Source organism: Vicugna pacos, chromosome 13 (genome assembly GCF_048564905.1).
Source record: "Vicugna pacos chromosome 13, VicPac4, whole genome shotgun sequence".
In the NCBI taxonomy this organism is placed as follows: Eukaryota; Metazoa; Chordata; class Mammalia; order Artiodactyla; family Camelidae; genus Vicugna; species Vicugna pacos.
Window position 1 is genome coordinate 17,439,896 of NC_132999.1, and position 13,652 is coordinate 17,453,547.

Sequence of the window (13,652 nt, forward strand, 5' to 3'; positions counted from 1 at the left end):
TTTCTCTTTATAGTTGAACTTGACTGCAGTGTTTTAGAGTTTTGTACAGTTATTACTAAGGATCCATGTGATACATTCCTATTCTATTCTATTCTACTTTTTAAAATGTTGGGCTGGAGATGCTAAATTGATTTAGTGTCTAAATTGATGGGTTTTACCTCACATTTTGAAAAGCATGTGCTTCAATCATTCAAGATTCATTTCCTTGAGTTAGGAGGGAGTCCAGCCTCCCTTGAAGGACACCGTTGCTTGGAGAAAAATGAATAAGATCAGAGTTCTGTTAGCACAGAAAGGGGGAAAAAAGACTCTTAAGTAGGCAGACCTCTGCTTAGCACATTATCCTTTAAGATTCCACTCAGAAGTCACATCTCTGAAGCCTTCCCTGATAGCAGTGGCAGGCTGTTCTACCCTTTAAGCAAAGCAAGTTTTCTTTTATAAAATTTCTCAAGTCTTTCTACAAAAGAAGCATTACAGTTGTTTTATCAAAATCCCAAGTTAAGACTTCTGGAAAATTTGGCAACATAAATACATGTTTATCCTGGCCAAAATGAATAACAAAAGGAAGAAAAGTAGAGAAGAAAAATTCATAAAATTGAAACCAGGACGTTTTATCTCAGACGCAAAGAAAATCTGCTACATATCTATTACAATATGAAGTAGATTGAAGGACTCCAGAAGTCAATGCACAATTTCTATTCCGAGAAAAAAAGGAAGACTATTGAAGGAGCCAGTAGAAGATACTCTGAAAATATTTCTATTAACCACCACTTCCCCACCACCCTCCATACACACACAAAGAAAAAGGATTTATTATCAATGATGAATCACAGAAATAGGGGAAATCCTCCCTTTTGGGATCCCTTTCCTCATTGAAAGTCACCAGCGTTCCAAGCAGTGTTTTTAAGATTGCTTCAGATGTATTCAGTTAGGGGAGAAACCTCCTAATCTAGAGGGAACAAGATCTTGAAAGGAGGGTTGACAACAGAAGAGACAAGATACAATTTTTTAAGAATCATCTTTGCAAATGTGAACAATAACCACACAGATAACTGTCTAAATAAAAACACACGACCCATCAAACAGCGCAAGAGCCACAGGACCATTCTTTGACTGAATTCTTCCCCAAACTGACTTGCTTACCCCTAGAGAGAGGCAAAAAACTGGAACTTAAGTGACACCTCACACATTTATGGACAGAGTACCCACCGCCACTGCCACGTTAGAGTCATGAAGAGGTTTCACAAAACATAGGAACAAATTTCCCCATGAATTTTCAGGGCCCCACCTCCCTCACCAGTGTACTCAGCCAGCTGGATGCCTGAATCGATAACAGGTAACAACATCTGGATTTATCTGTTAATTTCTAAGGGAAGAATTTAATAATAGTCAGGTAAACAGGGAGAACATCCAAAGAAAATGTACCCCTCCTAGTTTTGGACTAATATTAAGTCCAGATTCAAAGATGAGTAGATGGAAAAAATAAAAACAAAACACGGGACCTATCAAAAATTCTGTTTCAAACAAAGGAAATAATTTAGAAGACAGCTAATGGCCAAACTTTGACAGAATTTGTACCCCATGAAACAGGAGAAAAGATAGACGATAATTATTCATATGCTCAAGAATTAAAGGAAATAGCAATCCTATGAAATTAGATTTGAAAATATAAGATAATTATTGAGGATGAAATGGTGCTATCAGAGCTAACGATATTTTTATGTCTTTTGAGTTCCTAAACATTCCATATTGATCGAATCTAAGATGTCAGCAATTGACACTGTCAAATTATGACAATGCTAATATTCATCTTAGAATTCAGATACTGTAAGAATTTTAAAGTTATTTTTAGATTCTTCTATTTAATTTTATTGCTAAATTTATCTTCTACTTGTTGACTTTGTTAGCTGTCTTTCTTGGCTTTGTATTTTTCATGCATTTTAGAATTTTGGAAGGCTCTCTCTTCATTCACCATGTAGTTCACCTACTCTCCCCTTTCCTGAAGTTTTGCAGTTGCTGACACTCAACTCTCCGGGCCCTCACACCAAGCCAAATTTTAGAGTTGTATATGGGGCTTCCCTGCCAGGGAAATCTTGGGGATATGGTGGATCCAGTCATCAGGCCTGGATGTGGTTTGACTTAATTCCTAGTCACCCAGTTGACAGTGGGAAGGAGTGATTTTAGTCTCGTTTCACAAGCCAGGGAACCTCAGCCCAACCCTTTGTTTCAAACAGTGGCCCTGGCTTTCTCCTACTTGCCTTTCCCATTTTTGTAAATGGCCTCTACTCAACTGATGAGGGCAAAAATGAAAAATCATCCTTGATTTCTCTTTTTCCATAATACTCCATATCTAAGCCACTAGTCAGTACAGTTGGATCTACCTCCAAAATGTAAGTTGAAGCCAGCCATCTCCCACCACCCCTTCTCAGTCCTTTCCAGTGCTATCTTGTTCACTTAAGAAGTTTTTACCGAGTAACTACTACAAATCATGCACTATATCACATACTTTCCATGTTATTTTACATAGTAAAATATTTTACACAGCATATTTTCAAAATGCTAAAATATATATGTGTCTTTTCTAAAAATCTTTTATAATTTCAGCTCAAACTGAAAAAAAAAAAAAAACCCTAGGGGATCATTTGACTTGCTTGGTCACTAGAGATTGTTACTAAAAGGTAATTTATGTTAAAATTTTTAACATTTATTTTGTTCAGTGATGTTTCTAAGAAAAAGAGTTCTGTCTTTTATTTTCTAGTAGACCAGAACGAATTTGTTCTGGCTTATTATGACCATTTAGGCCCCTACTATAGTGCAATGACTGTTCTAAGACTACTTAGCTAGTCACAGTCACATTCAGACAAGGTCACACACATATGACACAAGGTGACATTCAGACACGCTGTATCTGCTGCAAGTTCACAGTCAAATGGAGAAGACATCGAAAAACGAATGAAGAGAATACAATTGTGTTTTTGTAGTAGAGAGATTTAATTACATTACAACATGGATGTGAAAAAAGTAGCTTTTTCTTTTTATATAAAATTCTAATATTTCTCATAAGATCCTCAAACTGTGTAATGAAAACAATCCATATTAATCCATTGTGTTTTAAACTTTGGAGCAATACTGCACAGCCTCTTTAGTTTTAACAGTCTTGTTTCTTTCTAAGATGGTATCTGAGTATATGAGTGAGGGGCTCCCTGGACTTTGTGGCATTGAGGAAAAGGTACTTGACCAAGGATCTTGGTCAGTACGCTTGTACTGCTGGTCTCTTTCCTAGATGTTCTGTGGCTGCTGACATCTGTGGTTCATGAACTTAACAGTCTATTCTCTCTGAACTTGGGTACGATCCCATCTCAGCTATCATTAGTGTGGTAGAACTCACCTAGTCTCTGTCATGTCTTCATCTGTTCTTAGACTGCCTGCACCTCATGCAGGCCAGGCCCCTGCTGTGGGTTACTGTGCCCCTGCAATGGTAAGCTTGTTGGCAAGCCTAAACTCAGTGCCCATGTCACATGTGAACGGAGGGAGGCCTGGAATGGAAACTATATGTTCTCTCCGCCTAACCACGTCATTTCAATCTGATAGCAAATCTGGGGTCCCCCTGTGTTGGCAGGAAGCTGCTCTGCAAAGCACTTTTGTCCCAGAATCTCAACAAAGGAGGTGGCAAATATACTCTCTTCCTTGGTGTTCTCCTCAACCTACCTAATCCACCTCCTCCCCACTCAAAAACCAAAGACGCACACATATTACTGTTTTGCTTCCACCCCTGCTTTTGCAGTCCCCCCCACCACACACACACACAAACCAAGCAGAAAAGGATGGTCTTGTCAGGTTGAAAGTATGGCAGAGGGTTTGAAGGAGATGTTAACAATGATTTGGAGGAATGGGAGAGGCAGACAAGAACTGACAAGCTGAAATCAGCCTTATAAACCTTTATGCTGAACTTTGTTCATTTTCAGGATAAAATCTTCACAGATGAATGATTTTAGTGCAAAAGAAAATGAATCCATCATAAGTGATCAATTAAATGAATATTCAGCAAGAAAGAGAAACTCACTCCCTTTGTGCTTTGAGGACGAACTGGAAAGGCCAAATGCCAAGATAATCAGCATTTGTCCGGCAAAGACAGCAACTTCTCACATGGTAATAAAAACATCTTCTGTTCAGTAAAAGTGTGTATTATTACTACTTGTGGGAATATCATATTCCAGTAACCAGAATCTTTGATAACTTCTTCTTCCATCTTGACTTCATGTTCTGAAGTGACAACCGCACAAATTCTTAATATTCTTTTCAGAACCCCCACCCCAAAACTGGAGATTCCTTTGCACCAGCTGAAATTTTTGTATTTTTCTTTATGAAGAAGGATTTATCAAATTTTCTTGATAATAAAAGAAATAAAAATGTGGTTTTTTATATGACTGGATTATGTTTCACTTTTCTATCAATCTATTTTAGCTATTTTCACCTAGAAATACATTTATTAAAGGCTATGTGGTAGCTCAGAGTCTCTAGCAATACTGGAGAGATAGTCTGGCTTGAAAGCTATCCAGTCAGGAGTCACCTTGGTACAGCCCCAGATTGCTCCACTGGGGCCATGCTGTTGTCACAGAAAAAGTTTAGAACTCTGCTTCTGGGTGGGAGACACTGTTTCTAAGACCTTGGCCACCACTACCCTGCAAAGCTAGATATCTCTACCACCATCCTCATTAGAATAGTGTTGTCAGTGCCTACGTTTCATAGGACTTGCTTTTTCTGAACTAAAGACTGTCTTAGGTAGAGAAGAATCATAGAGCCTAGTCACACACCTATATCCTAACCTTAGGGGCTGATAAAGCTAGTTTTTGCCTCTACCTAAGGGTACACAGACTTGCAAGATAGAGAATTCCCTAAGGTGTTGGGCAGACCAAAAAACTGACAAACCTCTACTACTGTAGCTAAATAGGTAACATTGTCATCACCAGTGGATAGCAAAACTAGATCTTTTGTCATTTTTTCAGTAATCATAAACATTAATGTGCCTTTCACACTAAGGACACTAATATACAATTAGATGACTCCAATTTCTTTCATTAATGATATTGCTAAAAGAAAAGTAGCATTGACTTAAAGTTTACAAATTAAATACTGGTAATATTCACATTTGATGAGTTTCTGTGGAGTTGATCTTTTTTCCCATTGATGGAAATGTGGAAAAGAGTTTAGTGAGTAGCTCATATAGATTTTGCTACTACTGTAATAAAAATAATCTATTTTTAAGTCAGTCTGTCACTTTGGCTATTTTATTCCACAGATATATATTGAGCACTTTTTATTGCGCTAAGTATTGGAGTACAATAATGAATATAATTGTTTTAAGGATAATTCTATATTTTCTGAACTTATTAGGATATTAAGATTTTGTAATTTTGGCCTTTAATCAGTCATGTCTCTTTTGATCTTTGACTCAATCCATTTTTTGGTATGCTGCTTATTTCTGAATGTGGAAATCTAAGGTATGCCAGAACAATATTCAGTCCCACCAACCATCCTATTTCTCAGTGACAATACCTCAAACATTTAAGAAATGTATTCATTTCTTTATATCTCATTTTATTTCAAAAAGGATTTTAAGAGGCTAAAGGTTCAGATTTTTACTCCTAACATCTCAATTGAGTATTAAGAGAAGGAAGTCTGCCACATACAAGTACATCTTTTTTTTTTTGTATGTTTTTTGTATGTTTAAACACCATTATTGCTCATATTAAAAATTTCTCTGTAATCATTTTTAGAACATTTTACCATTTTATTTTCATGTTTAAAACATTTATAAGCCTCCTGGCTTCAATAGACTGATGACTAAGTACTCTTTTCTTTAATCCACAGAAACAAAGTGACACAAATCCCGTAATTTTCCATGAGACTGGATATGTGCAAATGTTGCTTTTGACAAAAAATAGGCTTCCTCCTCATTCTATGGAAAATGTTAATGGTTACCCATATACAAGATCAAATGTTGTTTTAGAAAGAAATTGTGAAATGCTCAAAAGTGTAGTTAGAGGTCAATCTATTTCTCTTTCCGAGCCCAAAAGAACTATGTCTACAGCACAGAGGAAAGATGTACAAACACTGCCTTTCGAAGTGGGCCACGGAGTTGTAGAGGATAAACTGAGGAAGAGAACTAGTAAGCAGACATCTGAAAACACATCTTGGAGTAAACCGTGTAATTTCTCACGGACTTTTTCTAGCCTAACAAAAAAATTTGTGAGTTTCCTTGATAAAACTGTTATTCAAGAAGTGAGTGCTAAAACTGCCACATTTGAAAAAGTATTTTCTACAGTAAAACCAATGAGTAAATTCAATGCCTTACCTGTTAAATACTGCTCAAAGCCTTCAAAAAATGTACTCAAAGTCTATAAAGTAAGTAATGTAACACCATTGGATGATTTGTTAAATTTATCAAGTAAAAATTAAGCACCTCATAAAATATTGTTTATACAGCAATATTTGGGCAAAAAGAAGCAAGTAACAAAGTTCCAAGATCATAGACGAAATTCTTATCTAAATGATAACATTCTAATGGATGACAGAAAAAAAAACAAAGCATAGAAACTGGAATTACAAACCAACAATCATATAACACTTTGAGTAAATAAGATGACAAAATTAGGAAATAATGATCACCAAGAGGAACTAGTTCAGGAATTTCTCTGATCTCAGTTATATCCCTCAATCACCAGCATTCCGAAAATAAAGTATGACTCAGGACCAAGAATGGCATAGACTGACTCTGAAAATTTGCTGTTGGAAGCCAAATAATGTCAGTAACCTTGCTCTATAACTGGATCTCGAACAAGACAAATATACCATTAACTTGATGCCTGTGGAATTAATCGTACATCAGCATTTTGGATAATCATTGGAAACACGTATTACATTAGCAACTCATGCAATTAAAAAGACTTTGTAAAATTTCAGATACCTTTTTCTTAGTAGATGTTGGAACTTCTTTACTATATAATGCCTTTACCAAGTATAACTGACTTTTTTCTGCATTGTTAAATAATTTAAAAAATAACTTATCCTTAATAAGCTAAATAATTTTGGTAGCAAATCCTATAAAGGATTGAACATTTTTTATTATATTGTTATTTTATTTACTCATTAACTTTTTTATTAACCCAAACAGTATAAAGGCAGAACCCAAGTGAGAAACTAGTTGCATTTCAAGAGTTCATTCGTAAACCATTTGCTTAAAGCCTTTTTTAAAAAATCTGAACTGTTTGTTAGTACTTGAGATGAAGTAGGTTAATTAAAGCATTTCTGTTCAAGGAAGGTTTTAGAGGTCTTTTGTAAGTTTTCAAGGGTTAGGAGGTAGGCTTGTTCAGGTTTCTCTGTTTCCATTTCACGCTGGAGGTTTTCTTTGTTCTGTGTCATCAGTGCCACTTGTGGGCATCTCTTCGCAAGTAGAGGCGGGTCTCGGCTCTCACATAGAATGACAAGGAGGAAAAATGGAGATGGAGAAGCAGAGTGTGGAGACTCTGTAAGTGAGGGAAGAGCAAGAGGAAAAGGGTTCAAGACAAGGTGGTGGCTCAGGCGTGTAGGAAGTGGTAGGGCAGGAGCCACAAGCTCTCCTGGCTGGCTGCTTTTCTCCTGGTCCCCGACGGGGAGGAGAAGCAGCAGCAGCAGCTCCAAGTCGTGGGGTCGGCTTTCTCTCTTTCCGCCAACAGGGATTGACCTTCTTGTTCTTTTTGTTTGCTTTTATTCATTCTCCCCTACCTCCACCCCAGCCCGTTTTCCCTCCTCCCAGGCTCGTGCAAAACAAAATAGTTTCCCTAACTACCCTGCTGTCTCAGAAGGAAAAACACAGACTCTCTTTAGTTACTAACGATAAAAATGACAAGAAACAGAAAATACGCCTAATCATAGCACAAGTAATGACGATAGTATTTCCCGATAGTCAGTATCAAAGGCCCTGGATGTGGGCAGATAGGAGTGAACTTGGGCAAGTAATGTAAGCTATCTGATCCTCAGTTTACTGTGTTCTCACCTTAAGATGGTGACAACAATATATTATTACAATATTATTGTTGTAATATTATAATATTACAATATTATTACGGTATTATTATTTTCAAGATTTAAAAAAGTGTGGAGTATCTTGAGTATGATAAACAGTCATTAAAAAGTCCCTTTTTATTCCCATCCTTTCTCCTGCTCTTAATGTAAGTATGACTTTGTAAAAGGTGTTCCTAGTCTCTTACTACAGTCTTCTCTAAATTAAATGTTAAACCTAACTACAGTACTCAGACTTTAGCCCAAAGTATTCACAAATTAGAACTGAGGATTTTGTGTGTTACGTTTGGAAATTTCTGCTGGAGGTTGTGAGCTTTATCCTTTAGAAAGACACTAAATTAATTTCATCTGGCCAAGGCTTGGCCATTGATACAGCTGGACAGCTGGGAGCAATGGATTCTGAGAAGATGGTGACTTGAGCTCACCACCGTTCTCTTCTACTCTCAGCTTTAATCTTTTGTCTCCTCAGCCACATAGATGCTGGGATCTTCAAGCAGTGAGGTGCAAAATTAGACGTCGTTTCTGTTCTGATGCTGAGACCTGAGTATGGCCCTTAGCCCAGTTTCCGAGTCACAAGGCATTGATGGAAGTTGTGCTGTGTCCTGGGACCAGCTGGCAGTTGAGATCTGTGGATTACCCCAGGGAAAGGTTGTCTTTGGCCCTGTGTAAGTGTTCCTTGTCTCACTGGTCCCCAGGAGACCAAAAAGGAACCACTAAACCTATGAAAAAACTAGAAAGTCAGAGATCCATGGATTTTCCTTCAGGTGCCTAGCAGGGGGTTGTGATCTGCTTGCTTTTATAGTAGCAGTCCATAATGGGCAGGGCTGGACCTTCTACCGCTTACACAGCCACTAGGTACTGCAGTAAACAGACCTGAGCCTCCCTGAGCCAACTAAGAGAGATAGCAACCCATCTAAAGGGGCACAGTAAGTAGACAGTGGCCAGCCAGGCAGGATGGAGCAGGGAAAAGAACAAAATCATGAGACTAGCTAGAGGTTTCACCTAGGGATGGGGAGGAATAAGCAAACACAGTAATTTTGTACGATTAGCAGTGAGAAAAAATTTGAAAAGATAAAGTCATTTCTTTCCTCACACTGCCGATTCCAATGCATTCAGTAATCAGCTATAAAATAAATAGAACAGATAGAGATGCCAGAGGAGGCAGGGACAATTTGATAAGAAAAATAATAAAAGCACTTAAGTAGATTCAAGTGCAGCACACCACACACACATACACACTCGTTCTATTTTCTGTAAAACGCTGATTATATTTGTTATTACCTTCAAGCATAATCTGAATTGCACACAAGGAACTATTAATTGAATAGAAAATATAATGACTTCCAAAATAAAGGGGAAATGGAATTAATAAGAAAAATAAGAAAGAGGAAAATGAGCAAACAATATAAAATCAGTAAGTATTGATAACAAATGTCTGTCATGCTACAATTGAACTGGTTGCATCTTCCCATTAGAAAAACAGTGACTCTCAGACTGAGTTAAAAAATAACATTTAGCTATACAGCTGGCTCTCTGTATCTACAGGTTCTTCATCCATAAATTCAACCAGCCATGAATAGGAAATAATCCAAAAAACTTTCAGAAAGTTTCAAAAAGCAAAATCTTGAATTTGCCTACAACCAGGAACTATTTACATAGCACTTACAATGTATTAGATATTATAAGCAATCTAGAGATGATTTACAGTATATGAGAGGATATGCATAGGTTTTATGCAAATACTACATCATTTTATATAAGGAATTTGAACATCCATGGATTTTGGTATATGTGGGGGATTCTGGAACCAATCCCCTGTGGAAGCAAAAGGACGATTGTAAACTATAAGAAATACAGTTAAAGCAATGAAGAAAGCTTCAAAATAAAGTAGTGGGGAAGGAGATATGAGACTAATGAAACAAAAAGAAATTGAATGACATTATTAATAGCAGATGTTAAAATTCGGGGTTAGAAACAATAAATATGACAAAGAATGACCTTGCGCCTTATGTAATAATAAAAATGCTATATCTGAAAAAGATGTAACAGCATCTTTGGTGCACTATATATGTGCCAAATAACACAGTGGCTAATAATATAAAGCAAAAGCTATTGGAAATCCCAGTAAAATGTAATTAAAATAAAATTATAGTAGAAGACCTCAATTCACTTCCTTCAGAGTTAAACAGGTGAAACAAAACAAAGAAAGTATGGATACAGAGTAATTACATAATGCATTTAATAAAATTGGTGTAATGAATATAGACCCCTGTTTCTTTTCTTCCTTGAAACAGAGAAAATAAATTTTTGAGTTTGTCCATAGAAAATGGACTATGTGCTGGGCTACACAAGAACACTTAACTTTTTTCTTCTAATGAATGTAGAGAACTTTTTAATAACCACCCAATAAAAAGGAATAAAAATAAAACTATCCAAATATGTTAACTATTTGAAAATAAAGAAAGGATAAAGAAGAAAACACAAACTATAAAGTAAAAAATAATGAAAAGGAAGCCATTTCATTTCAACAGCAAAAGTTAGTTTAAAAGAAAATATATAGTTGTTCTCTCTTCCTCCTCCTCGTCCTCCTCGTCGTCGTCGTCGTCCTTCCTCCTTCCTTCTTTTTAGCGAAAAGAATTTGGTGAAAAGGATCCCAAAGTTCTCATTTGGGGAAAATAGAAAAAGTATAACTTTCAAAAAGTTAAAGGCATGACTCTCATGGAAATACATATGAGCACAGGTCAAAGGTTTTTATTCATCCCATTAATGAGTAAAAAGTAAGATATTAAAACTAGTTCAAAAGAAAATATGAAGACAGATGTATACACCAGCCAAAAGAATGTTAAAGTAAATATGCTAGTAATAAACGCAAAGCTGGTTAACATCCTAAAGGGAAATAAATTTAAAACTTTAGGGTTATCTTTTCTACCAGAAGGAGATCAATCATATCTCTACAGATAAAATGTATTTGGATTGCTATGGACAAGACTTACTTGCATTACAGTTGATTATCTACAAGTTAACCTCTTCTAAATAGAAAGCCAATCAAAGGTGCATACCCCTATAGAATTAACTAATCCTTCAAGGATCCATCCAACAATTCCCAGCACTCCACTAAAAGGACATCCAGTAGTCACCTTTCTTGTTTCTACAAATGGATAATTTTTACAAAACATTCCTCCTCTGCCTGGAAGCCATTCAGATATTTAGAGATGTCAGAGACACTTCATTTTTCTCCAGAAGTCAGGTGCCCAGGATTAGGCACAGGTGTGGTATGAGCAGGAAGGTGTTTTATTTCAGTTCCCAAAGGGAGAATCAAAACCACTCATTATTAAAGCTGAGGGGATATTATTCAATGTAAATCCTATTTACCGCCTATTTCACTCTAAAGAAAACATTCATTATATATGTTCTCTGCCCAGAAAACAGGTAAGGCACTGTATTTATAGCTAGAGCAGGTGGGTGACAGCAAGAAGAAGACAAAGAACTAATCAGACAAGTAGTCACAATGTAGATTCCAAAGGCATTTAGTTTGTCAGTTTGCCTAATTAATATTGATCAATAGTTATTTTGATCCAAACACTGCACTTCTGTGTGAGAATCAAAAAATGGGCTGTCTGTTTCAGATATGAACTACACATGTTTAGTGGCAATAATTGGTCACTGATGGCTCTCATTGTAATTCTATGTCATTCTTGTGCCTTATTTTTCTTTCTGTCAGCATCCTTGCTATCTTGCTCTTTTCCTCTTTTTTTTTTTTTATTGATTTGCATAGGACCTCAGAGGTAAAAAAGAATCTTGAAATCTTCTAGACCAGAGCTGTCTGGTAGAATGTTCTACAATGATGGAAAAGTTCTGTATTTGTCTTGTTCAGTATAGTAACTTGCCAGGTCTCTCGTGAAGAAGTTAGGAAAATGATAGGGAAGGAGGACTCTAAAACTTGAAGTGGGGCTACCTCTGCTTGGACTTAGATCAAGTTGAGAATTTTGAATTCTCAAGTCACTCTGAGCCTCTTCTGACAGTGGAAGCAGCTTGTCCTCCTGTGTCTGAGGATATTAGCCTTTCTTCACTTGAGAGTGATCCACTAACTCCATAACTAGGTCAGATGTCAGAGTGCTCCAGGGGAGCAGGTGCAGAGTCTGACACAGGAGGAAGCAGTTTATATACACGCTCACACACAAAAGCCAGATTTTCTAAATTTACACCAGACGTTTTGGATTTAATTTGTTAGCTTATGCAGGTGGAAATATTCCAACACTTTAATTTATTAGTTGACTGAGTCCTGGGCTGGAAAGTGGCCTTTGTTTAATGAGATTGAGATAAAACTTCCTCCATTATAATGCAGATGAAGGAATTCCAAGGTTTAGGTGACAGGGGTATTGGAATGCCTTTATCATGAGTAATCTATATACCCATCTCTCAACTACATCCTGAGAGGCTCCAGAGGACACTCCCATCATCAACATGTTGAGAAACATCTTAGTGTGTAAAACACGTGCATCCTTGAGAAGTTCTGTCATGGCTGTTCTCCGTAAGTCAGGCATAACGATGGAAAATTACACTACAGAGGTGGGCTCCCCTATTTACAGTATAGATGGTGGAAGTCCTGGAGTATTAGAGGCAAGTAGCAGTTCTTAACCACCAAAGGTGAGGTGGGCATATTTACCATAAAAGGAAAGCAGTCACATGGTAGTAACCAGAATGTTATAATCCCCAGGAATCCTTGGCAGTGGCTAATTGATTACAACACCCCTAAGAATGTAATAGAGAAGAAGCCTACTAAAAAGGTGCTTAATGTATATAACAGGAAAAACCAGACTGACAGCAAAAAAATCTAACTTGAGTTTCTGAAATGGGGAGTCACAGTCTCTCACTCAATTTCCAGACATAAGCCAGTTAATAGAATCAGAACCTTTGGGTTGAAGGGGGAGTTAGGTCTCCTCGAGGAAGACTCCTGTATCATGGCACACATGTACACTTGTGTATATCATCCACCAAGTCTTCTTCAAAGGCACCTGCAGTCATCTACTAGAGTGACTGTGTACTGGAGAAAAGGAAATATCCCTTTTGAGGATTACCAAACACTAGCTACTTGATGCTAATTCCTGGCTGCCCACATCTTTCTAGACTACCAGTGAAACTGGGGGCTAAGTCAGGTGATAATTGGAGTCTTAGACCAAATCTCAACCACAGTGGGCCCAGTAGATCTGTAGATCCACTGTAGTTATTTATCTAGCTCTTGAATGTATAATTAAGAGAGATGAATGTTTAGACATAATAGATATGCTTGGCAACTAGCAAAATCCTCACATTGGTTCTTTGACCCATGGAATAAAGACCATAATGGTAGAAAGAGGAAGCCTCTGGAACTATCCCATCCTACTAGGATGGGAACAAAAAAGAATAGCGTATCTTCAGAGGAACTGCAGAGATTAGTGCCATCATCAAAGCTTGGAAAGTTGCATGAGTGGTGATAATCTATCATGTTTCCATTTAAGTTGACTGTCCAACATAGAAGGCAGACCCTGAAAAATATATGAGGATGATTATAAACTTATTTGAGAAGTGACTCCAATTTTAGTTAATGTCCCACA

At 37.1% G+C, this 13,652-nt stretch overlaps 1 protein-coding gene across 8 annotated transcripts in view; it reads left to right on the plus strand.

Moving 5' to 3' along the window:
- C13H1orf141 (chromosome 13 C1orf141 homolog) overlaps nucleotides 1–6,959 on the plus strand; it is a 152,133-nt gene extending 145,174 nt beyond the window's left edge. For 7 of the 8 annotated variants that reach the window (XM_072974236.1, XM_072974232.1, XM_072974231.1 and 4 more), the window contains 2 exons: nucleotides 3,963–4,146; nucleotides 5,869–6,959. In XM_072974236.1, coding sequence (XP_072830337.1) covers nucleotides 3,963–4,146; nucleotides 5,869–6,456 — 772 coding nt within the window. In that variant the 3' untranslated portion in view covers nucleotides 6,457–6,959. The remainder of the gene's footprint in view (nucleotides 1–3,962; nucleotides 4,147–5,868) is intronic. The other variant, XM_072974238.1, reaches the window with a different exon arrangement.
- Nucleotides 6,960–13,652: the final 6,693 nt, after the last annotated feature.